Here is a 27,136-nt window from a genome sequence, read left to right on the forward strand (position 1 = left end):
TTTAATTGTCTAACATACCTTTGTATGGGAAGAAACTCGTGCCATCAGAAACTGAATTTGAATTTCTCAGACTGAATTTGTATTTGTGTAATTTGAAATGAAATGCATTGGTTTGAAAATGAATTTCACTTAATTGAAACTGAATTTAATGGTTTGAAACTGAATTCATTTGCTCTGAAAATGTATTTTGTTGAACTGAAAATTCAGTTTCACTACTTTTACTTTCAGTTCTAAAATTCAATTTCAGTTCTAAAATTCAGGTTTTTGTGTCAAACATCCGGGTCCTTGAAGCCACAGATTAATCAAACACAGATTCACCGATTCAGAATCAGAATCAGAATCAGAAAAGCTTTATTGCCAAGTACGTTTTTGGACATACAAGGAATTTGTTTTGGCGTAGTCGGTGCCATTCACTATTGCTGTGTCCAAATTGAGAGGTTGCATTCTCTGAAGGACGCATTTGTTGGCCGATTACGTCATTGTGAGGCAATGAAGTCTACAGCTTTGCAGGCTCCTCCAAATAGATCTGGCTAATCTGGCATGTTTAGCTAATAGCTACAGGTAGCATACGTATTGCTGTTTGACCATCATTTGTTTACATGATTTCTTATAGATGGTCATTTGACTTGGTGATGGACATCCGCTAAGCTCATATATGCTGCACTGCTCCACCTCAAAATGCAAAATCTTTACCAGGTTCTAAAATCATATCAATTTAAAGTCAAAGTTCAGAACCATACACCACACATTTAACTGTGGTATTATTAATTAAACAAATGAAAGATGGAACAGTAAAAATTAATAAAACAAATAGGTAAATACATTGCAAAATGCTTAGATATTGTATGTAAAAAATAGAAACGAGATTTGGTGTGCTGTGGGAAGTAATGTTATTTGCAATGTTATTTCTATTATATTTCAGGTCAACAACCTTTGGATTAGCATATCAGGATAATGTTTTTATTCTTACATAAAACCTTCTACCCTACAGTTCAGCTCAGTGCTTATGTTGAAAGCTTGATCTGTGACATTTAATTACTCAATTGAACTCTACATCTTAAAAGACAACAGCTTCTTAAAGTGACCGCACACAAAGGAATATATTCTGGGCTATTTAAATACTCTCAGAAAATAAAAAAAATATGTTAGTTTGCATCTGTGTGCCTTCCTGCAAGGTTCCTACTCAGTTCATCAATACATCAATACATCTTGCAGCACTAGAAATTTAGATTTTTGCTGTCTCCAGGGTTGATACACATTTTTTATAACAAAGTGGAATACATTCCCATATAAATTTCTTCTATATTATATAGTATTAACTTTAAACCTGTTTAAATAGAAGTTAAGTCTTATTATTTGTAGGTTTTGCAAATAACACAATGCTGGAATTGATTTTCAGAGTGTGATAAAGGATCACTGTTGTTACAATCCTGAGGTGTTTTTTGGTTTTCATTTCTTTTATGTATGCATTTTGACAATTTATTTTCTGTTTATTTTGTTCTTAAGGACTTGCTTTCCTTTTTTCTCTCTATCCTTTGTTTTGTTAGGTGTTTTACATATTAGTCCCTTTTTGTGGTTTAGTATAATTTATACATTTTGAGTTATTCCCTGTTAGATATGTGTTAAATACTATCCTGTGTTTCTTTGTGTTTGCACTCTGCTCTGGTTAATTAGTCATCCTCCTTCCACTACTCTGCCTTCTCTCTGCCTCAGCTGCTCCCCATTTCCCTTTATTTATCACACTTCTGGTTTATTTGTCATTTTCCTCCCCTGTGTTAGAATATATACTTACTGGTTCTCATTGTTCACTGCTGGATTCTTGTGTTTGACTTCTGTTTTGACTCTTTTCCATGTCAGTGTAGACTATCTGCTCATGCTCCATGTTTTATTCTCCATGTGCAAGACCATTTTGAAAGTTCTGCTTATTTTATTATTAAAGTATGCTGCTTTACCTCACTCTTTCACTAAACCATATCATAACACTTCCTTTATTACATCAACATTAACTTAAACCAGCCCTATTTCTAAACCATAAGTTGTGGACTTTTTTATCCAAAAACAATATTAAATAAGACAGTTTAGTGTGTTGATTGGCATTTTAGACCCAGTTTAAGAACAACAGGTCTACTTCAACCTCAAAATAGACTCTGAATGTGCATTCAGTCAGTAAGTGAAAAAGCAAAACTATGTAAAATGTTACATTCGTTTCAGTACTTTTCTGATCTGTAAAACTGAATTTTAGGCCTTGCACATTATTCCGTAAAAAGCTCTCACACTGTTACCAAGTATGCTGGCATTTTCAAAAACACGTATTACATGGGTCTGAGCATGAGGAAGGGAAAGAGATTGTGTGGAACTTTAAGTCCTTTCATGTTTTTAAAGTATATGTATTGCTTTTGATAAGCTTTTGATATAAATGGTACATTTGATTTAAGATCAAGGGTGTGGAATTGACAGTGTTCTGCTGCATGAGTAGAAAGTAGGTTACTTTTCCATGATGTCATGTGTGTTTTTCATACTAATGACCTAACCGACTGCCTGAAAATAACATTTCAAAAGTTTGTAAAAGCCATTAAATGGTCAGATAATTATTAGCCATGTTAATCAGAAAGCAGGTCATGCTGTCAGTGTCACATTCAGCTTCATCTATCCAGCATGCCAAGGTAAGTGAATGATTATTCGTGAAGATACCACAGCGTAGCGTGACATAATGTCATTATTCGTTTGTTGCAGTAAAACCTGAGTTCAAGCGGTGTCTCTTCTGTGTCAGTTGCAAACATATGTGATATACGTGGCATTTGACAATTGTGATGCTTAATTTTACAATGGCCAAACAATATCCTAAGTTAATTAAACATTGAGAACAACTTTTTCTGTATGTTTTTTCCACAAATGATTAACTAGAATCACATTGAAAAAAAAAATGTCCCTAAAAATTATTGAGTCATATCAAAACACTAAATAAACATGCTAATAGTAGGCTGGCATTTCAGTAAAGTGCTCTATTGAAATCATCCTCTGCAGGAACCAGATGGGAGTTTGCTAAAAAGTGCAGCTGTTTGTGTTTAGTCAGACATCTAGTCAGATATCATATCTATGCAAGTCTGAGGCACTGCACTTTTAAAACACGATAGTATCTTTCCTAAATGTAGTAAATCAGTGTTGGAGCAGGATAATAACGCTGTCTTGCTGAATATTTGGTGCGGACAAAATATTTCTCACCATTACAAAAATCAGGTAGGAGAGACTGCAGCATCCTGAACATCAATGGTGAGTCAGCTAAGCTCTATGCAATCACAAAACTAATACAAATCATTTACTGATAAAATATAATGTGTTATTTTACTGTATATACGAGTGATTAATTTAATAAAGAATTACACTACGATTCTTTATCATCAAAAGCCTAATTGTGACTGACTCTGACTGGTTTTAGGTCCACAAATCCTGATTTCTTCTAAATATTTATGGAAACAAAAAAAAAGGGTGGCTTGTCTTCTTCAGGTCGGAGGGGAGTTCCTGCCTCAAGTGGAGGAGTTCAAGTATCTTGGGGTCTTGTTTACGAGTGAGGGATTGGAACGGGAGATTGACAGACAGATCGCTGCGGTTGCCGCAGTAATGGGGACACTGTGCTGTGATGAAGAGAGAGCTGAACCGAAAAGCGAAGCTCTCGATTTACAAGTCGGTCTACATTCCTACCCTCACCTATGGCCATGAACTTTGGGTCATGACCAAAAAAACAAGATCCCGGATACAAGTGGCCGAAATGAACTTCCTCTGTATGGTGGCCGGGCACTCCCTTAGAGATAGGGTGAGGAGCTCGGCCATCTGGGAGGGGCTCGGAGTAGAGCCGCTGCTCCTCCACATCGAGAGTAGCCAGTTGAGGTGGCTCGGGCATCTATACTGGATGCCTCCTGGACGCCTCCCTCGGGAGGTGCTCCAGGCACATCCCACCGGGAGGAGGCCCAGGACAAGCTCCAGGACACGCTGGAGGGACTATGTCTCTCGGCTGGCCTGGGAATGCCTTGGGCTCCCCCCAGAGGAGCTGGAGGAGGTGTCTGGGGAGGGGGAAGTCTGGGTGTCTCTACTGAATCTGCTGCCCCCACAACCCGGTCCGAGGTGAAGCGGAAGCAACGATGACGATAATTATGGAAACATAAACGTTTTATTATTGATGAAGTTTTAGACACAAAGATCACGACACTTCCATCCACTAAAGCGCCACTATATCTACTATGAAAATCAATTATGGTAAGTAAAGGCCCTCTTACCTGAAGGTAGTGACATGCTCGTGATGATGTTTTAAGGTCTGTGTGCATCATGGGTTTCTCTAAATTAAGCGATGACTTCCTATAGGCCTCCTTGGCTTGGCTGACTGTTAGTGTCGACCAAGAGCTCCTCTTCATGAATTTGCCCTCAGGTGCCGTGGCCATGCTTTCACAGGCTGAGCACTTGACATCATTGTTACTCTTGGAGCCCTTGAGCGACATTTGTCCAAAGTGGTGACTGTGCATGGATTCTGGGTAGCAGTGGCTGACATTTTCCCCGTAGTGTCTCGACATCACACTAGGTGTGCGGTAGGTGCTGTCACTGTCCAAGTTGTCATCGGAGCTCCACCAACCTCCAGAACGGTGCTTACGTTCTTTACTTTTGCTTCTCTTGCTGCCATGTTTGGTGGAGTGGTGACCATGATGGTAGTAAGACCCTGCTCCTCCTCCACCTCCTACAACATCTGCTTTTGTGCCATTCATCTTGGATGACCCCTCTAAGGAGTGGGACTTGGTGAAGAGTTTCTGAACAGAATGAACGAGGTGTCTGATGCGGCCAGGACTCTCGCTGCGTTGCTCAGTGGTTGTGGAGGTGCGCTGATACTGTAGCGTGTGGAAGCCGTCGCGGTGCAGGGGCAGTTGTTTCTCAAACTGGTCTAACAGATTAGCTGGAAGGCGATTGCTTTTAGTGCCGGCGTGGTGGGAAGAGGCAGCGGCTGCGGCTGCTGCAGCAGCAACAGCCGGTGAGGTGGCAGAAGCCGTGATGGCAGCGCAGTCTTCCCGTGTAGCTGAGTCATAATACTGAGAGCTGTAGTGCATTCTGGGGAAGGTGCTGCTGGAGATGTGTTCAGATGCTGCAGGTGGGGGCATCATGACAGGAGACATCATCATGCAGTCTGAGTGGATGGAGCTTCGGGGTGAGTACCGGTGGTGGAAGTCCACGGGGCAGCTCTCTGTAGGGCTGAGCAGGTATGAAGGGTGGCGGGAGTCAGAGCCATGGTGGCCATGGAAATCATGAACATGGGGATCGTAGTCCAAACCATGAGGTAAAGGAATATGATGCTGGGAACGACTGCCTGATAAGCCCTTCATGTTCCTGGCAGGAGGGAGATGTCTGCCTTCATTTATCTTCCGAGGTGGGGACCAAGATGTAAACCTCTGGTCTGTTGCAAAGAAGAGAAAGGAGGGAGACAAAAACATTAAATTTTGTGAATAAGAATTGCTGTAAAATTGCTTTTCCATTTAAAACAAACAACATTGTATTATTACTGTGATTCTTTACACCCATCTGACAGTAAGTCTCATACATATACAATTAGTTTCTTTTATCCAGGTAATGTACATTTTAGATAATCTTTAGTAATCTACACGTTATCAACACTTGGGAGTATATTGAGTTCCAATAAAAAATTATAATCCTAAATAATCAGTATCAAAATGTAAACTGCTAATGAAGCAAACATTGGTGTTTAGTCATAGTTGGGTTCAATGAGAACTTTTCTGTCAACTCTACAATGCAAATATGCATTAACTCTGAAACTCAAAGAAAATACATTTTATGAACACATTTACTATTTTGTGCCTTGACAAAATGTAGTGGTTTCAGTAATAGTTGGATGTATTATTTTCCATTTGAAACATCCACATGGAGTATTTTATGTAGGCCAACAGGATAAGAACAAGACAGCAATAATGCATTTATTGAGAATGTAATTATAAAAGGATATTGGTAAGTTAAAGAGATTGAAATAGATTTCAGGCAACAAAAAAGCATAATAACATTGCTAGTAAAACATAGATCAGAGATTATTAAATTGTTCCTTGTTTGACTCAGACACAAAGAAACTGGTCCTTTGTTTTCTGTTTACAAGACAATTACACCGTAGTTAATATTCCTTGCTTATCTCATGTCTTATATAGAATGCTTTAATTAATTATTATCTACTGATTCGGTCGATTTATTTATCTTTTCACAATAAAATAAAATTTGAAGCAATAGAAACTCCAGTGTCTCAATTAAGCCTAAATGACCCAAAGCAAGTCAGTATCTGACTAGAGTCTTTCAGTGCAGACACATTGATGGTTAAGAGTAGAAGAATATGGGAGTCTAAATTTCAAACCATCAGAAACATTGTTGTAATAAACAAGTAACAAATGTAAGGTTAGTATTTAAAGGTAGAAGCTATCTTTTCCAACTTAAACCATTTTTGTAGAAGATTAAATGCAGAAAGGTTTGTGTAGTTTCATGAATAAGCTGTTTTTTAAAATAATTAATTTTAAGAAATTTTTTACATATTCATAAAACCCCGATCTGCCAAACATGAATAATCTAAACATCACTGAAATAGAACCTGTGGAATAACATGAAGTAGGCATTATGGACCTCCAAACGTAACATATCATGCCCTTATCTAAAGAACAGATGAGAAACAAACTAATTTAACATCCATTGGTCTGGAAAGCATTATGGGTAAAACTTCTGGAACTTCAAAAAAAAACATAGCGAGAGCTATTATCCACAAATAGGAAAAACATGAAACATGCTTAAATCAGTTTCTCCCCCAATACCGTGCAAATGCATCTCTTACTTGGGGATGCTTGAAACAGTCTTACTTGCTGTCTGATGAATATTGCTAATAATTGTCCAACCAGGTGGGGGAACACATGGAGCACTGAAATTTCTTTCTCAGGTGACCAATTAATCGTTGAGTAAGAAAAGATACATAATTAAATAAATGAAACTGTCACATCACCAAAAAGTAATGTTCCCAGTTATAATGTAGCCGAACACTTTGATCCCACACTACTGATATTATATACACCACCGGTCAAAAGTTTCAGAACGCTTTTGTCACTTAATGGGTCTCTTTATTTTCATGACAAATTAAAATGTAGATTCTCACCAGAGACAAAAAAAAAACCTGTGAATGAACACACAAGGAATTATGTAGTAAACAAAAAGTGTGAAATAAAATGGTTTTCCAAGAACTTCCCAGATGTTTATTGAGAGACGACCAGAGGTTAATATTTCTGTCATTAGAGCGAAAGGCGGCTACTTTAAGGATTATAACATTTAACATATTTAAAGTTATTTCATAATTTTTGGTTTGCTACATAATTGCATATGTGTTCATTCATTGATTTGATGCCTTCATTGAGAATCTACGTACAATGTAAATAGTCCTAAACATAAAGAAAACTGTAAAATGAGAAAGGCGTTGACCAGTAGTGTATATATATATATATATATATATATATATATATATATATATATATATATATATATATATATGTGTATATATATATATATATATATATACATACATATATAATAACATTCTAATAATATATACATATATATAGCATTTTAATCAATTTAATAAAAGTGCAATATACATTAAAGATGTTTCAGTTACATTTACTACTACCACCACACCTACTGCCACCCCAGAAAATAATTACAGAAGTAAAAGCTTGAATTTCTCAAATGTTTACCAATGTGAGATTATGCTACTGCAATATAAAAGATGGATTGCAGACTTTTTACGCATATTTACCAGAGATGCCAATAACTGTGAAGGGTGCTGTAGCCTGAAACCTACTATGATTTACCAATTACAGATCCATGATTCATACTATACCAAGTCACCACTTAATATTTACAGCTGACTATAGTTAAGTCCCCTAAAAGGTCTGCGATACATGAAACATTTAGGTAATGAAAAGACAGGATATGATATAATTAATGCAAATGTAAAAAAAAAAATAGTAGAAACAAATGGCAGCTCACTGGACTATTTTCAGGAAGAATTATGTTGATAATTCATTGAATTTTGACTTTAGCAGCCAACTAACATTTTCAAGCATTTTCTGGGTGTTTGATTTGCAGCCAGTCAACAATGGACATGTTCACTTTACATGCAGTGTTTTGCAAGTCACCTCATTCACCATGAGAAAAATCTTTCTACTCCCCACTTTCCTCATTGCTCAACCTCATCTTCATATCATTTCAATATGATTTGGTGTGCTATTGCAGGCACTTCTCAGACTTTGTAATGCAGTGGGTTTTTGTTAATTAGTTTGTTTTTTCTTGCATCATGATTAGCATAAAATATAACTCTTTGCCTTTTGGCATACTGATAGGAAAGTTTGGGTTTTGAACAAGATTGTGAAAATTTAAGTTGAAATTTAGGTTCTATTATTTTAACAAATACTACACCCACCTGTGTCTAATTTCATTAGGATTGGTTTATTTCTTTTAATCTAATGTTTTAAAGATTTATTTCTGCTGTTAGTGTTATTGTTTCTAACCTTCAGCACAAACATCTAGGTCTTTATATTTTCACCACTGAACCATTAAGATATGAGGCCTCTCTAGGTGACAAAACTATTCAATAGGATGTGTCCAACATACTTGTTTTAACTATAGTATGTGTGCCTACAGCTTCCTGCAAAGAAATTGTAGTTTGATTCATAAAATGAAAAGTTGTGATCAAGGCTCTTAGGTACACTCTGGAGCACCTGAAGTGTGTGCCATAATTAATTAAGTTTGCTGCAGCAGGAAACCCCAGTCTGAAGCAGAGCACTTCATCTTACATAACATTTGGGATCTCTAAATCTTTCACACTGTTTCAAAGGAGCCAAAAATAAAAAAGCACAGTTGCCATGGCAACCATCTCTAAAAAAGGAATTGTGGCTGGATTTTCAAGGCTGTGTGGGGTTTGGTAGATCTCAGTATCAGAAAGGGTGTGGAAGACATAAATGGCATGGAGTGTGGTACAGATTCATTATTCTTGAAATCATGGCTCGATTTGCTGAATGGAGTCTGTGTGAACAGGTTTAGGAAAGTATCAGTGTATTGAATCTTTAGGTCTTCGCACAAAATGTAATTGTTAGCAAAAGTATCAAGACTTGAAATAAACTAACTGCAAAACTGAAATGTATTGTATTGTGACTTAAGTATCTTTTACTGAGAGAAAACTGTGTGTCCTTTAAATTAGAGGAAAGCCTTGGAGCATAGATACTCATTCATATTTGCCACCACTGTGTAATTTGCCACACCATGCAACTGATCTTATGTTTCATTGATATTTTTTTGTTTTTTGTGAACTTGAAAACAGTAAAAGTCTTTCTGCAACAATGCATTGATATAATGACTTTTGTGGGATCATTTTGCTATCTATCTCTAGTCTTGTCTTCTCAGAATCTTCAGAAGCAGTCCATTGTGTCCCAACATTTAAGTTGAAAATAGTTTTGTAGCAGTTATAGTTTAAAACATATAAAATTGTATAATATGTAACTAGAATAGTTGTAAAGTTAACTGCACTTTTAAGGTTAACTCCAGAGTACAAGAGGAGGCTGGAGTAAGGAGGTTCCCTGGCATGAAAACAAAGCCATGACTTTTAGCAGTTAAACCATAAATCCATTTAAATCCATACAAAATTACTTCAACAAAAGCATTATCCCCTCCAAATCTTTGGAAACAAACAGACAGGAGTAAAACCCATTCTGCTACAGGGAGAAGATGTAGACTCAATAAAGAAAGGCCTGAGTCTTGATTTGAAAATAACAAAAACAGCTATTGGGTGATCACCATATCTACTCATACAAGACACCAAGTTGGTTCAGTTATAACACCTGGCATGACATGCATTTTCATATGAATGCTCTTTGTATTTCAGCCGATAACAATACATATAAATATCCATATACATTAAAAAATATTTTTTTCAAAATGATAACTTAGTTATCTAATCTGACATTCATCAACAGTTCAAACTGCAAGGAAACAAAAAAAAATAATAATAAAAGAAAACATTTAATACAAACCTTTACTAAAGTGTTGAAATATTACTCATGAATAATAATTTGTTTCAATGTAACACTGAATTTGGATAAAACATACTTTAGAACCAAGAAAAGTCAGTAATACCATAATACTGAATGCTATCATGAATGTTACAACATCTGATTCAGGGATTCAAAAGCCACACGACATTTGTTTGCACCCTCGGAAAAAAAATGTCAGCCTTTCTTTCTGCTATCACCACAGGAGTCTGATTACAGAAATTATCTCAAGGTGGGTTGACTTCTCCATAATTAGCTGTTTAGAGACTAATCTTTCAGCCTATATTAGGTTTTTAATATCAAGTAATTCAAATTGAGCAAAGTCTATTCACTATATTCCTAAGGGGGGAGAGAAATATGAATGAAGAAAAACTATTAAGAACACAATAAATACTTTTAATTAATCTGTCAATCATTTAGAAGTGGTAGACCTAAAACTATTGTTAATATTATGCAATCTGTTTTAATCACTGGTGCTGCTTGAGTGCACGCAATACATCACACTAGTGCCAAAACTACCTTAATTATGCATTATCTGTGTATTAATGACTGAGAATTCACTCCATTTGTACTATTACAGCAACTATCATGAACCTTAGCCGAATAATGTCAGAGCTTATCCTAAATACTGAAAAATTCTGAATCAAAACTTTAATTAAAGGCATATAAACAGCTATCAGCTTACTACAACCGTATTCATTGTCTGAAAATACAACAGTAGCATTTCTCAAAATCATTAATATCAATATTTTTTCAAATTTCCTGTTGGGTTCAATGTCTGTAGGATATTGTTTGAGATCTACAGAGTAAAAATGCAAAATCATAGTTCTTGTTTTAATTAATATTAATTTAAAGCTGAACCCTCCTCTTCATACTGAGAGTTGGTGGTACAGTAGTGCCTGCTTGCCACAAATCTGTTGTGACAATATGTAGATGGAGCAGTCAAATGTTCACATCTTATAACAACTAGCTTTTAGTGTAAGACACACTGAATTGGTCCCCTAGGTGCTCAGTGCCATCATTAAATGCATTATAACCTTCTGCAACATGCACTAACACACAGTGACCAATGCTCCAGTCTCAGCCAATGAGGGAGGTGATGTCAAGATAGGAAAAGCCAGCAGAATGGTAAACCTGTTTAGAAAAAATGAGCTGTGTCACATGGCTGACTCTGGATCGCCTCTGGGCAGAGGCAAGGAAGAGGAAGCTTTGCTCAACTCTGTCTTGGTCAATAACTCCCACTCTCCCAGCAATACAATGATATATCTTTGTTGCACATTTAGCCTCCAGCTGATCTGCCTGAGAGATAGTTTCACTAGTTTATTTGAACAGATGTCATGTCTCTAACAATTACATCAAACCAGTGCGATTGTAAGCCAGCTTTTGATGCTGTCCCCCCATGCAAAAATGTGATATATGCACTTAAAATAATTTTCTAAATATTAAAGTATTTGTGGCTAAATATATGGATATATATAAGTATGCTAATTTATGACCCCAATTTATATATTGAAACTATCTCATGTATTTCATATATGTCTATATGTAGGTTTATATTTGGAATATTCAGCAATGTTCATATATGTGATATAAGATTATATGTATATGGCAGTTAAAAAAATTTAACTATGACATGAGGTACCCACAAACTCAGGACATACTGTTTTCATCAGTTAAGCTACACAACTGTACAGTTGATGACACACCAAATGTATAAGTATAGGACATTTAATGTGTTCCTGTTTCTTTTCTGAACTATTTTCAATTTTAACTCTGTAAATGGGGTACAAAAAGTGAATGGGTAGGTGGGATGCCCCCCCTTTTATCATGGGGGCTTTTGAGAAAAGCAGATCCTTATTTCTTACAGCAGAGACTACTACTACAGAGACTATTTCACAAAGTGAGAGTTAATCTGGCTGCTTAAGGGGATTTAAGCAGTTGACACTTAATTTTCTATAGCTGATTTATATAAAGAATAATGCTTGAAGAAGCCATTGTTCATTTTAAAAATTCTTGAAGAGAACACTACTGTCAGAAAACATTCTCATGAATACTCTAGTCTGCATAACATCTTGTACTAAATGTTCACCAAACATTAATGAGCACTTTCCTGTTCCTACAGCTTTACAACAGCTATTGTGCTCAATGAGTAACAGGATATTTAAATAATGTGCTCCAGTCAGCACCTGATGCAGTGTATAATTTTTCTGCGATTATAAAATTTAGAGACATTGACTTGAGAGAAATTAGAGTCATTGTGTGGAAGAAAAATGTTGTGGGGAAAGCCTCTCCATTTCCTCCGCTCTCTGGGAAAGCGTTAGGCTATTAAGCTAAAGCTTTGCTGCAGTCAGCACCTGACCAGCGCTTTTTCCCCAAGATGCTTGCATAACTTGGAATAAGTGAGGCCTCCATCCTTTACACTAATACACAGATAGTTAATGCCACAAGCACAAGAAATATCTGAGCAACAGATGGTTGAACTATAAAGGTACAATGATTAGGCAGTATTACTATCTATCAATTAAACAAACCCTGTTTACATCAACAAAGCAGTTTAATGTCTGTGAGAGTCAGTATGAGCAAACGATGGATGCAGTGTAACTTTTGGCATACTTTTACAAGAATCTCTTGGTCAGACTATGCTTAAATTTAAACTTAAACAATATATTTTGAGTAGCCTGGGATTTGTCCCTCTTAGCTTTTCAATGTGGCAATGAAACCCAGCTATTGCTAAGCCTGTCACCTGTTAATGCTCAATGTTGCCTTTTAGTATTTTCTCCCCTTACAAAAAGCTAAATTATTAGCTACATGTTAAGAAAATATGACTGAAAACTATGTAACAGCCTGACATCCGTATGAAAGATATAGTGATGCCCTAAACACTGAGAAGATGAATGAGTAAATGATGTTAACAGAGGTTAATAGTATCAATTAATGTTACAGGAAAGCAAGGGACAACAAAGTACATTTCAAAACCATACATTTGCACACATACAAACAGCAGAAACTATGAGTATTACATAAGTGTAAAGTGTGTTAGATCCTGCAACTGAGACAAAATGATACTGCATTGGTTAAAGCTCTGCAGCAGAGTCTGACTTTCACCTTTTGATATCCACCCACTCCCCTCCTACTGCTGCTGTTCTCTCCTCAGAAAGCAGACTGAGCTGATGGAGTGATAGCACACACCCTGGACACAGTCATAGTCTTTCTGTGTTTTCTCAGTGCCCTTCCATGGAAGAAAACCCCTTATAAGGAGCCCATAATCAATCACTGCTAACTGTGTTGCTGGCTGTGAAGCCTCCCACACACGAGAGACAAGGTCTAACACAGAGCTTTCCATCAAGGCTTATCTGTGTGCCTTAGTACAGACCTGCAGATCGATTGTATGATTGCAATGTATAAGTACAATAGGTAAATACGTGCATGCATATAAGATCAGTACACATAAAAATAATAATAAATTGAGCGGACCAGATGCCATGGAAAACTTTTTTCCTTCACTTTCCACTATAAACTTGATAAAGTACAACAGAATGTAGCAATGTGTGGTAAGAAAAAACTAATCCGTTTCACATTGATTCTGTTCCTTTACATCAAACACTCACCTGTTGTATTAGGTGAAGTATAACACTGCTAATGATACAATATGAGGAAAAAATGTTGTAGGAGACTTAAGGTTGGCACAATGCTTGCTCTCATTCAGGTCTTGCAGAAGATGCAAACAAATCTCCATGGTAATGCCTCCTATGGTATGTAAACATACCCAGATTGTACAACCTACATGAGATTGAATATTAAGACATCAGGAATGTTTAAGTCAAAAGTTCTACCTCGACATGTTGCTCTGAAAATTAGATTAATTCGTGAAGGAAAACTGTTAAATACAGAGTAAATTCAGACAAATATCTTAATTTGCAATTTACAAGTAATACTTACTTCTGTCTTGTGACTTTTAGATTGGGAGATGCATCAGCGTGGAGGTGGATGAAGCTTTGAAGCCACAACTTATAAGATAAAGATACTCAAAGCTTTAGTGAATAATTAATAATTGTCCAGATTCAACAACATCAGGTTTACCTGATATAAAAAATTAATTTAGTTTACCTGATATAAAATATAAATGTTTTGGACATAAAATTCATTTTTATGAACTTGCCAGAAAACACAGAACTTGGTAAGTACATGGTTAGTAAAGTATTACTTGCAGAAATATAATGCAACTAATATGATAGTTTCACGAGGTGTTGGAAACCTTGGAGAAGCAGTATAAGCTGCCATCATAGACTTCACTACACAGATAGTCACAGCTGCTGTCCTCAGCCATTTTAAAAATGTGGAAAGATTTCTTACTTTTTTTATATGTTTTGTCATTTTAGGAAGTTGGTTGCCTATATGTCCCAGGGCAGTTTTTGCTTTACAAAAAGGATATTTCGAGATGTAATCCTTATTGTGTGAAAAACTTTATGAAATCAAGACTGGATCCATCATCAAAGTAGGGAGGCCACATTGATGTAACAGTAACATATGTTTGTATGTGCTTTAACAATTTAGCTTATTTGTGTTAGTGTATGGTGTGTTTGTATGCGTGTGTGGGTTGGTGGTTGTTTGTGTAGAAATAGGTTTGTTAGTGTTGAGTGGGTGTATGTGAATGAGTCTGTCACCTGGAGCTGCAAAGTTGTTAGAGTGACGAGAACAGTAGAAAGCCACAAACACACCGCATCCAAGAGCGACAAAAGACAGGTGGAGCCGGCTCTAAAAGGTTGCAGCAGCCACAGGCAGACATACAAATGGCATGAACCTAGGGCAGGCATATGCCCCACACAGAGGTAGGTTGTCAGTGAAGCACAGGAGCGCCACACAGGTCAAACCTGGTACACAGTCCCCTGGTGTCCCAGGGCCCCCGCCAACCCCCGGCACCAAGCAGGGGAGAACCTCCAGATCCCCAACACACTGAGCAGTAGTCAAGGTAGCGAGGGCACATTACTATTCCCACCTGGTGAGTTAGACCCTGGGAGGTCAAAAGGAAGGGATACCCACCTAAGCCCTGTGTAGCCCCTGCAGCCCACAGCCGGCCCAACCCATTCCCGATAGGAATAGGCCACGAGACGTGAGCCCACCACACCGGGACGTGACCCGAGCACCCACACCCCACCAAGGGGAGGCAGCCTCCCACCAGTCTCTCCTTGGCACCGTCAGAGACCCCCAGGCTACACCCACACCACCACTCCCTGCTGACCTAGCACAGGTGGCAGGATAGGAGGAATAAAGGACCAAGCCGTGCCCCCCATGAGCCCAGCTGCTCCACCCCACAGTGTTTGCATGTGGGTCTGTGGTAATGTGAAATGTTTCAGTGAATGCAGATGTGTATGAGTTGTGACTGTGCGAAACCCCACTGCTTGCTGACAGCAGAGTCTCCCCCACCCTAACCTTAAAGCCATAATTGTCTATAGTGTATTAAAATTGAGTTGGTGTTGTATATGTCAGGGAGGAGGGGACGGGTGCCAAAGCACGGGCGCCACCGGCATGGTGCCTTGGCAGTGCAGTCTCAACTGTGATGACAGCCCTCAAGCAGAGGATTTCCTAATTGGACATTTATCGAGCAAAAAACATGGCCAATTAACAGCATAGTTACAATTAGAAAGTGCTTCTGGCTCATTTAAAAAAAAAAAAAAAAGATTAAGGGAACTGAAAGATCACTTAATTCTTCTTTATTTAGCTGATTCTCTTTATTCCCACATCATCGCTTGGTATCTTATCTTGTATGGTAAGTAATTCCATAAACATACTAGGCAAACTGAACTGTGTTAATACGTAAGCAGAGTGACATTATTAGTGATTTTAGGGAAACATACTTAAAGCCACAGTTTATTTGACTGACAGCAAATTTTGTGACATCACTCCCTCTTTATTTTTATCTATAATGGGTACCTCAGATATAGTTGCTCCAGATGGAGTTTAATTCAAAATTAGAACAGTCATACTTAAAGCCTAAAGCTGTCCACACGTATCACATGCCCACTGCCCACATTTGTTTGTGTATTACAATATTATTACCAGATAAACTGTTATCAAAGCAAGGCAAACTGTAAAGCTACTAAATACACTTGAAATAAGAGGAAAATTACTACTTTAAGTGATACAAAAACTATCCTATTCTGGCACAGTGATCCAGAAGGGTGAATGCATTTTTTCACCATAACTATTTACGAAAATATTTACGAAATGTCTTAATGTACTGCAAAAAAAAAAAAAGAAAATCTTAATAAATTACCAGATCTTTTTAAATTCAGTGTCAGTAAGCCTGCTGGTTAATTAATAACACTAGCTAATTAATTTTTTCAGCCTGCATTATATAAAGGATCATCAATAATTATTCTAATGAGCTCTAATCGCAAGGGCAAATATCTACCAAAAAGGCAATAAAAGAGCAAATAACCTTAGAGCAAATGTCATACCAGTGTGTACATACAGTTTCTACATATTTATATCAGTTTATAAAGTCAAAATACAAAAACAATAACTTAATCCTACAATTAAAGCAATGACATGTTTTTTTTTTATTCAAACCCCACTCCATATATGGGTAGGACTCTGTCCAATTGGTGTACATCTTTAGCATGTAACATTTAGTTCGCTTTGATTTATACCTAAATCATCTTTAGCAAGTAAATGTATTCAGCCATGTAGCTCATTATTTCATATTGCAATTCAGCATAAACAGGGGGTGAAGTACCAAAAAAAGTCTATGATTAAATGGCAATTTTGGTACAAACTCTATTGCAAGCCTACTAAGTTGTAATGAAAAACACCATCCTATTGAGTAAAAGACGGGTCGTGCAACTCGAAAAAATGTTTTTTGTATCTGTCTTGGTGCCAACGTGTGCTGACATGGTTGTGGAGAGAGTTTCCACATGTGGGAATATAGAAGTGCACCACTCTTTTAATTAGGCTGTTCTGTCATGTTCTGTTCCGTCTGTTCTGAGTCTTACTGCAGCAGAGAGGAAAGCAAACCTAAAACGAGACAGAGAGCACATAAAAGCTACAGTAAGGAACAGTTACTTTCCACTCAGTGCAAAGTTGCATAAGGATGTCATGCAGCCACTGCGAAAATTCTGACTTTACCAGTGACTAATTCTCAGGGTGCTTATACACAAAAAGGGTGTAAGTTCTTTATACAGATATACAGTAAGTGCTACTGAAAAGTAACAGGCACACCACTGACTTGAATGGTAGGATAAAGGCTTGGATGCTGTCGTAACCACGTATCTCTTAACATAGAAAAAACAAGCTTTCTTTTGTCTCCACAGAGAATCACAAGAGGAGAATGTTTATTATTAAATGTACAGAAGAAATAAAATTAAAGTTTAAAGTGATCATGAGGAATATCTGTACATTTGTTTGAATTACATTCAAAGTCAGAGTAACGCAAAGTAGAAGGCAAATTAGACTGGAAAAAGCACAAGAAAATTACTAGTATTATCATCCACCTAAAAGCATCAAAAGTAAAGACTATGATTGTAGATTAACAAGATTATTGAATGAATCACAAAAACATGGTGTGTAGTGTGACATATAGATTGTTTTAACCCTCCCAAATTGTTTAGATTTAGAACTGGGCAGGATGAAATGTTATTTACCAATCAGACAACATATACAGATGAGAAATGCACACTTGACATACTTCTAGAAGGAGTTCCACAAGGCTCTATACTTGGAGCAATCCTATTCTGCCTCTATTTTAACACTTGTATCAAATATTTGGCCAATGTTAAAATACAATTATATTCTGGTGACAGTGTAATTACATATGTACACACCAAAACAAAGAAAACAGCTAGTCTTCTTTTTTTATGAGACACGCAATTTTTTGGTCCCGAGGGACATACCTGACATGTTTCAGCATTAAACTTCTGTCTTCGTCAGAGGTGTCACTAGATGGTACGTGACGTGTCAAAATCACCTGTTGTTCAGTGTCAGCCTGTCAATATAATGACAGGCTGACACTGCCCACTGCTGTTGTCTCATTGCTGGAGGATGTCATTCCAGGTAAAGGAAAGCTGGTAGGCCCCCTCGTCCTGGTTCATAGTTGTGTGGGCTTGCTTTCTACTCTCCACTGCCTCCATTAGAAAACTTGAATAGGAAATCTTATGATTAGCAATAGATGACCACTGCAAATGCGAAAACCACATTATGTGGGCCAAGGTCATCCGCATGGAAAACAACAAATATCACCGTTGGATCGTGGAGGCAGTGGAGAATAGAAAGCAAGCCCACACAGCTATGAACCAGGACGAGGGGGCATACCAGCTTTCCTTTACCTGGAATGACATCCTCCAGCGATGAACCAGCAGCAGGGGGCGTTGCCAGTCTGTCGTTATATTGACAGGCTGACACCGCCTCAGGAAACAACAGGTGATTTTGACACGTCATGTACCATCTACTGTTTGAAAATAATTAACTTCAACTTTCAAATTTCAGTCATATAAGACATATTCGTCCCTCCACTCTACAGTTGGATATTTTCACACATACCACACTCTGTTACAACCTGATCACAAATAAGAAGTACATTAAAACTCATAGCATCTCTCCTTAAAAGGACAAAGTTTTTGCCAGGAAGTCTTTTCATGTCCATTATTGCAAACATTTTTAGTGAGTACAACTCACTATTGTTGTTAAACTTTAAAAGCCATCAAATTTTCTTGGATATTTGTTTTTAAAGTTCTAACTGAGCTTGCCCATCTACCATCAAATGATTTTATTCACAAAAAAAGACAATAATACAGTGTCCCCTGTGTGCTGGGGAGGTTGATCATCAGTATGGTTGTCCAGGGTTTGATTCCCAAACTTAGGAACTCTGTTGTGCATCTTCCCCTTTTCTGTCTCGGCCCATTTCCTGCCTATTTGAATGAAGGTCACAAGTGCCATAAAAAACACTGTGGAGACTGTTATGTACTAAGGCGAATGACAAAATATTGTTAGATGGTTGTATCTGTTAGAGGCACAAACTGTTGGAATAAATTACCATTACATGTCAGGGACTGTGACCACTAAATGTTTTTAAGGAGTGGTCACAGTTTAACACCTTTTAAAAACAATAAAATAGTGGTTAAACAGAATTAGTACCTATGTGTATATCAGTTTTTCTCACCCTTGTACCACAGGATGACCTTACATTAAAACTATTCCATTGTAAATCCGTCACTGTTTGTTTTTTCGGGTCATTGTCATGTCTCATGTGCTGATTAATGTGTCAGTCAGTCATTTTCTACCGCTTCTTCCATAGTGGGTCAAGGGGAAGCTGGTGCCTATCTCCAGCAGTCTATGGGCGGGGGCGGGGTGCACCCTGGACAGGTTGCCAGTCCATCACAGGGCAACGACAAACAACCATGCACACACTCATTCACACACCTAAGTACCAGAGGGACCCGACCCCCGGCCGAGAGTCGAACCCAGAACCTTCTTGCTGCAAGGCAACAATGCTAGTCTTAAATACAGAAAATTCAAATACTTTTCATATTATGGATAGCACTTATTCTCAACAGATTAAAGTTGTAGGCTAAATTATTATGATTATTGAATTCTTAAATTTAAACTTTGAGGGGGACATTATAAGGTGTCAAACATGTAAATTAATAAAAATACTGGGGTAGAACAAATGTTTTGGCAGTGATCTTCAAATCTTCAAAATTTATGTTGGGAAAAAAATAAATGCACTATAGTGTCCTCTGACTGTAATTATTCATAACTAAATTTTCCAGAAAAGCATTAAAAATTCACAAAATTAATGTGATGCTTAGCTCAATAATCACATGCACATAAAGCCCCCTAATACCCATGGTATGAGCTCATTAACAGTGCCCTTCACTCCACGAAGCACAAATCTGATTTTTTGAGGTCCTGCAACATTGTTTAAGCAGGTAGCACAAGTTCTGCTTGCATCTAAAACATACACAGTTCAATGATTAAGCCAGAGCATAAAGTTGACTTTGTTTGGATCTTGCATATTGTAGAAAGTCTGCCAGGATTGCCTTTCAAGACAAGTAACTTGTTTGGCACATTAAAAACAACAAATAATCAGCTTCCTTGCACTTTACTGTTTTTAAATGATCAAGCATAAGAAATTACAATATGCCAAGGATATTGAATTTAAGAAAGATAGCACCAAGAATAGGTAACATATACATTTTTGCTAAATCGGTGGGAAAAAAAACCCTGTGAGCCCAAATCTGTTCCCTTTCTGTAATTCACACATGGCAAACTGAGGCACCTCAGCGACAGGTCAGCATGTGCTTACACACATAAGGTGTCATTGTTAAGAGCCAAACCCAGCATGTGTGTTTTTCCTGTTTTAACCCTGTTCCCAGCAGACCTCTGTAATCAGCCTAGTAATAGCAGGCCTCCAGAATGATTGAAATGTGAAAAACCATGAGGAAGGTGTTTAGCAGTAAAACAGCAAATTGGTGTAATTGGTATCGTTAAGTTGCTTATCTGACAATGGGAAGTTTTATTTTTAGTGCAATTGTACAATTGGTGGATTTGGAATCAAAAAGACTGCGGGTTTTTTTTTCAACTTTGTCAATTTTCTCTTCATCAATAAACAGCATATAAAACCATGGAAGAGTTTTAAGTCAGTATGACTCATCCCTAAGCAATGTCGAACAGCATTTGGTGACCAACCCTAGCCCTAAAAATATCTGTATTATTTTTTTGACATTAACATGATTCCGAAAGCATTTTAATGCCAAATTGATCGAATGTGAAAAATGTACATAGCAAAAATAAGCAGTTAATAATTTTCAAGAGCTCTGTGATGATTTTACCCTGTTAAACTCCACCTCAGATAAACAATCCAATAACTTGCCGGCCATCGGGGTTAAAATGACAATATATTGACAGTTCTTGCATGAATGCCACCCTAGGTAAATCCTTTCTTGTGCAACCCCCCTACCCAATCCAAATGCAGGAAATCATCAGATAAGGTGGGATAACATGCAGTGCACTTAAACATACAGCAATTAACGTAGTCCTATTCTCTCAGCAGCAAGCAGCCTACTCAACACACGGCAACACCCACTCTTTTTTGACAGCCGATGTGTAAAGCAATGGAAAACTTGTTAAGGGCACAACTGGCAGAAAAGTTGTATAGTTTTATCTCCACCCCCTTTCTAATGCCTACCAGGGCAACTGCCTGTATGACCTATGTCAAAAACCATCCCCGGCAATGTGTGTAATTGGAAGAACGTGTATTTGTGAAGCTTGTATTAATATTATGTGACTCAAACTGCACATTTTACAAACCGATGACCACTGTAGATATAATCAGTTCCACACACTTTCCACATCAGAAAACCCATGGTCTATAAAGTTGCCTTGAAAGTAATTGCAAGAGAACAGCTTTTCTCATTAAAAAGGAGTCCAACAAAAGCTTCATTAAAACTCTTGGCTGAAAAAGAAAAAAAAAGAAACATTATCTTCAAAGTATTCCCTGTTGTTTAATAATTTAAAATCACCTAGCAGCTGAGTCTGATTTTAAGGTTCAGCTTAAAAGAGAGGAAATTACCAGCAGAAAGTAAAACATAACACATCAAGGTAGTTCCCAAACCTGTGCTTATTCTGAACAAAATGTATAGCTAAGCTTTAAAGCATCTAAGGATTATTCCAATTGTCTTTCAATTTTTATACAACCAGTTACAAAATGCTCCAAAATGCTTTAAAGGTCTAAAATTACCTCCATCATATTATATTCTAATTCCTGTTTAGTTTAGTAAAAATGTGTTACTTTACAATTACAATAACCTTTTTCAAAGAGAAGAATAGTAAGCACAATGTAAATCAGAACTGCACCGTTGTAATAATCCTCTGCTCTGCATCTCTCCTACCAGTTATACAGTATGCTCATCTTATGTTCTCCCTGCACTGTTCTGTTAGTTGACATAGTGCTATGTTGTTTCGCCACGTCGGTCCATCTGTCACTCTGGTGGGAGTTAAGACAGTCAGAGAGTTGGCTGAAGGGAGCCCATGACGTTTAGGTCTTCTGGTTCATTAGACATGCTGTGCTGTTAACCTCAAATGGACATAACATCATACACACACACAGATACATGCATACACAGACACACACAGTGTAGCTGCAGACATAAAAAGCTTTGAATTTGTTTAAACAGTGTTACAAACGTAAAATTAATCTAAAAAAGAATCTAAAAATAATTATGCATTTTATGCCCTGCAAAAAATGTTGGCTAGATTTAAGATAATGTAGAGCCAAATCCCAAAAGTTCAAAGTTTGTGTGAAAATCCAAAATTTTCATACATAAAAATTATGTCTTGAGGGAAACCCCCAAATTATCAAATTTTAATTCAGTCATGGTTTAATAAGAACCAGAATCCCAGACACAACACTGTAGTGTCAGTACCATTTAAATAAAAACAGCTGCAAGGCTCTTGGTGCAAACTGTGCCAAGCAGCTTTGATTTGTACTGCTCTATTTTGTTGTTCTTGAATTTAATTAGTCTGTTAAATTATTCAGATAAAAATCAATAAATTATTTTTCACACAGTGGCGTTAAAAATTAGGCCCAGGAGCCAGAAGGAAGACCTATTTATCAATCCAGATGCAACATTTTAAAAGATATAGGCTACTGTCAGCCTCCTAAAGGAGAGTTTATTGATTGACATGATTGGCAATGTTGATTCTTCTGAAAGTAAAGTCAGTAAACATAATAAAATATAGGCATTTCATTGATTGAGTCTCAAACCAAAATCTTTGAAACCCTATAGTTGTACCCAGCTAAATAATTAAAAGGTGTCTAAAATATTCCCTAATAATCAGTATGTCAATAGTTCTATGAAATAAATCAATATGACAAAATCTAGAAACAAGAAGTGAAATTCCAGTCTATAAAGAGATGTCTATCTAAAGTTTAAAGCAACATAAGTCGTCCACTTGCTCCTTAACAAGACAGTATTTTCAGCAACTTCATTGCTAATAAATTATACCCTATTTTGTAATTAATGAGCCATGATAAGGGTGAATTCTATTAATTATAATGTATGCAAATGCAAAAAAGTAGCATGGAGCATTTAAAAGATATCGTAACAAATGACCTATTTTAAGTTATATGTTGCTGGATCCATATTTAACTTTGCAGAGCTGGAACACAAGCGATTGCGATGAAAAGCCTCCCTAAGTTCTGGAAATCAATGATCAACTAGCATACAAAAAGACAGTTTTAGCAATTCTTTCATAGAAAATGAGTAGAGAAAAAACATCCAACTTAGTAAGAAATCTAAGTCTGTGCCCATGTGCACAAAGATATTTTAACATTTTGATTCTTACATCAACAGCTCAAACAAATGTTGCACTTTGAGTGAATACAATATTCCAGGTGTTTTGGCAACCAGGGAAAAACCGGGTTATTGGTCTCGATTGTTTTGTGCTTCTTTATCTATATTAACCACCCAAAGTACTTTTACACTAGAGCCACATTCACAAAGTTGCACTCATTTACACAAATTCATACACCAAAACTAAGATCAGTAGGCCATTTGGGGTTAAGTTGGAACAACGTGGGGTACATTGATATGTGGAAGGGCAGAACATTGAGACACCAAAGGCTACAGTAGAGGCAGATGACATCACTCAGGATTGGGTCTATAAAGCTAAGAAACCAAAAACGTACACACATGGTAAAAACCAAAATGTGATCCCCCCCCCCAAGTGTAATGTTTCTTTTTAATTTTGTCTGTCTTCACATCTTGTGGTTGTGATGCAAGAGAGTGAGAAAACAATCTGTTGGTGGGCCTGGGTGTCAAAAATGTCTCCTCATGTTGCTTTATAGGTGATAAAAAGGTGCCACATAAGCTCTAATTGTGTTAAGCTGAGATACTGGTGAACCCATTGGAAGTCATTTTCACTTTATGGAGTCAACAAGAGCCAGTCATTGAAAGCACAGTCTACAGACATTTTGTCTGTCCTCAGAGCCATGTTTCTTGATGTATTCCTCTCATATAGAGACGCAGATGGCAACTGAAAACCGTTTTAAATTAAAAGAATTTACGCACCTCCATTCATCTCATTTTGCATAAATTAGCAACTATTTCTTTGAACATTCAATATACTCTGGGTCATACTACATAATGATTATATCAACTCATGACAACTATCCTATATTAAGTTGTAGAGGAGGAAGTTTTTAATATGTAAATATATGCAAAAAGTGCATCATTGTCATTAATCAGGGCACATGATGCAAAACGTACAAACCTCTAAACAAACACAGCAGCACAACAGATATTCTGCATTTTAAATATGCATCCTGAATACAAATCAATTCCGATTAAAATCCTTGTCCTCTTTCCCAAGCAATGTTTTCCCCTACGGTGTTCTGACAGCTTTGTGCTGGAGGGTATAAGTGGTGTTCTTTTAAAGCCCTTTTCAGGGATGGTGAAGTAAGATTGATGGTTTCATCAGTCTCTTGAAGCAATAGTATTCTGTCATTCAGACATTTGTCTTTTATACATTTATCACAGAGATAGCCTTAATAATTGTTATTGCAAAACTGAATATGAAGTGAGGTTAATAAAAGTGTCCTTCAAATGACTTCGTAGAGCACTGTCAAAACAAGAAAATGCTTTAAATTACAAAAGTTTGGACAATTTTTTTTCATTGATTCTTATTTATGTGTTTTATGAGACCACTTGAATGCAAATATTTTCTAAATTATTCCAAGATCACAACTATCACATCAATTCATAACATTCGAGATTTATCCCATGTTGAAAGATATGGTTGAGCTATGTTCAGAAAAATTTAACTTCCATCTCAGTATGTTCTACAAATGCAAGATTGAACTCATTAATAAATCTGACACATCCAGATCCCAATTATTGAGAAAAAAGACTGCATGTTTTAAATTAAATTTACGTGTGGTTTTTAAAGATGCGCTGAGATATTGGCTGGTGACAGGAATCAGATAACATTCAGCTCATTCCACCATGATCATTGAGCAGCAGCTCAGAGACCCAAAAATCCAATCTTTTTTCTGGTCAGTTATTGCACCATAATAAGTGCCACCAGAATACAATATCAGTGGCGCTCTTTGTTGTCAAAGTTGTTACTGAATGAAAAAGACAAAATTTTACTATTTTCAGTATTAGTAAGGTGTCCAAAGTAAAGTTAAAGTAAGCCTGTAAAAAGCTATTCAAATGGAAACCATATTTTTTACTACATTTTCAGACATGTGTGCAGCTTGTGCATGACTGTATTGAAATGCGCTTATGTTTAACACTCTGTCTCTATCTAGAGCGAAAAAGAACAAGGTAACAGGAAGACTAAACCAAGTACTGTAAATGTTTAAAAGGTCAACAAGGATCTACACTCTCTACAATAAACAAATAAAGACTTATATAATACCAATCATGCTAACCATGCTAATAACCAATATATGTTGAAAACAATTTAACTCTTCAAAGCCCTTTTTTGGAAACATATAAAAATCTCTACCTTGGGCATGGTGCTGGTGGTGTGAGAGTTTAAGTGTGCAACCCATATGCTTTGACTGCCGCGTCCCGGGTTCGAGCCCTGGCGACATTTGCCTCTCTCTGCACCCCCGTTTCCTGTCTATCTACTCTCAGAAAACACTGAGAAAACTAAACGCCACTAGGGCTGCAAAAATAATCTATACCTTAAAAATTGGACACTTTTGGACAAAAGTTATCAAAATATCAATATTGTAACATTAAAAAATTTTATTATTAGAAAATTCAAGTGACAGAGACGTAATACTCTAATTAAAATATATAATTTTTTGTATATCTAAACAGTGTATTGCAGTTATTATTATAGTATTTAAAGTACAAATATTGGCTCACAATCCTTGCCCCAAGACTCACTTTTGTTTATTCGGATCTTTGAACTGTTCTGCAGCAGTCCCACATTCTATTCAAACTGTCTACTAAAACGAGAAGTTTTGACTCAAACAATTCATACAGCTTTAACTTGTTTCTCAGGTGTCAATGACATTTACTTATTTCATTATTGCTGAAAATAGTTTTGAATGCCCTGATGTTAAACTTATTCAGGCTAAACTAAGCCAGATGAAATTTCATGTTCTGTTTAATAATTAACAAGCTTCATGGCAAGAGGTTAAAGTGTATTTAATTTGAAGAGTAAACAAACAACCTGCAGCCTTATGCATTTTTTAAAACTTTGGGTATCTGACTGTGAAAGTAAAAACACATCCTTCATATCTGGGGATTTATTTCCAGTTTGCTTTGGGCATCTCAAAATGGTTTTAGCTGCAACCAAGGAAATGATCTGTTTCTCAAGGACACCATGTACATAAATAATGAGGAAATAGAAATGTTAATTGAGTAGGCCTAATTTTCAGCCTTATAAGTGCATTAACATACTTCCAGTGACAGTAACACAAAGTGATGTCTCCTGCCTTCACCATTTGTTCCTTAATGGTCACTTTCACACAAACAACTGCTTTAAAGATGAGAAGACTCTCTACAGCTTCTTTGTGATAAAGAACTCCAGGGATTAAGGATCAGGAGAAATTACATGTCCCCAAAGGCAAATGTACGTTACAAATAATCCTCACCCAAAACCAAAAGATACTGTGACAACGAATAAGAAAAAGTAAAGAAAGAAGTGAGAGAACAAAAGCTTTAAGTTCAATTTACAGAAACAAGCAATAACTCAGAGGCGACAAGAAAATATTATTTTCCTTCAGTTTGGTAAAGTTTATCCTTTAACGTTTCAGTTTTAGCAAAGGAGGTAGATCTAAATAGAGAAGCAGAGGTAGCAGAAGCAGAAGTCAAAACACCGGAAGGGACTTGAGAGTTTTTTTAGATTCCATCAACTGGCTGTAATATTCAACAAAATCAGGAGTATTGACTGAAGTCTCATCTAAATTATACCAAACAAAAAAGTGTTGACTATTCTTCCATTTATAGATTTATTTCTAGGCCATTTAAGTGTTCGCAGGCTTCTTTTTAATATGGCCCAGAACT

At 36.8% G+C, this 27,136-nt stretch overlaps 1 protein-coding gene across 2 annotated transcripts in view; it reads right to left on the minus strand.

Annotated features, from left to right (window-relative positions):
- The window catches only part of LOC124882290 (disks large-associated protein 2), a 132,104-nt gene that overhangs the window by 62,732 nt on the left and 42,236 nt on the right, over window positions 1-27,136 (minus strand). For both annotated transcript variants that reach the window (XM_047388593.1, XM_047388592.1), the window contains exon 2: window positions 4,272-5,431. In XM_047388593.1, coding sequence (XP_047244549.1) covers window positions 4,272-5,360 — 1,089 coding nt within the window. In that variant the 5' untranslated portion in view covers window positions 5,361-5,431. The remainder of the gene's footprint in view (window positions 1-4,271; window positions 5,432-27,136) is intronic.

The sequence above is a fragment of the Girardinichthys multiradiatus genome, chromosome 15 (genome assembly GCF_021462225.1).
Source record: "Girardinichthys multiradiatus isolate DD_20200921_A chromosome 15, DD_fGirMul_XY1, whole genome shotgun sequence".
Lineage (NCBI taxonomy): Eukaryota > Metazoa > Chordata > Actinopteri > Cyprinodontiformes > Goodeidae > Girardinichthys > Girardinichthys multiradiatus.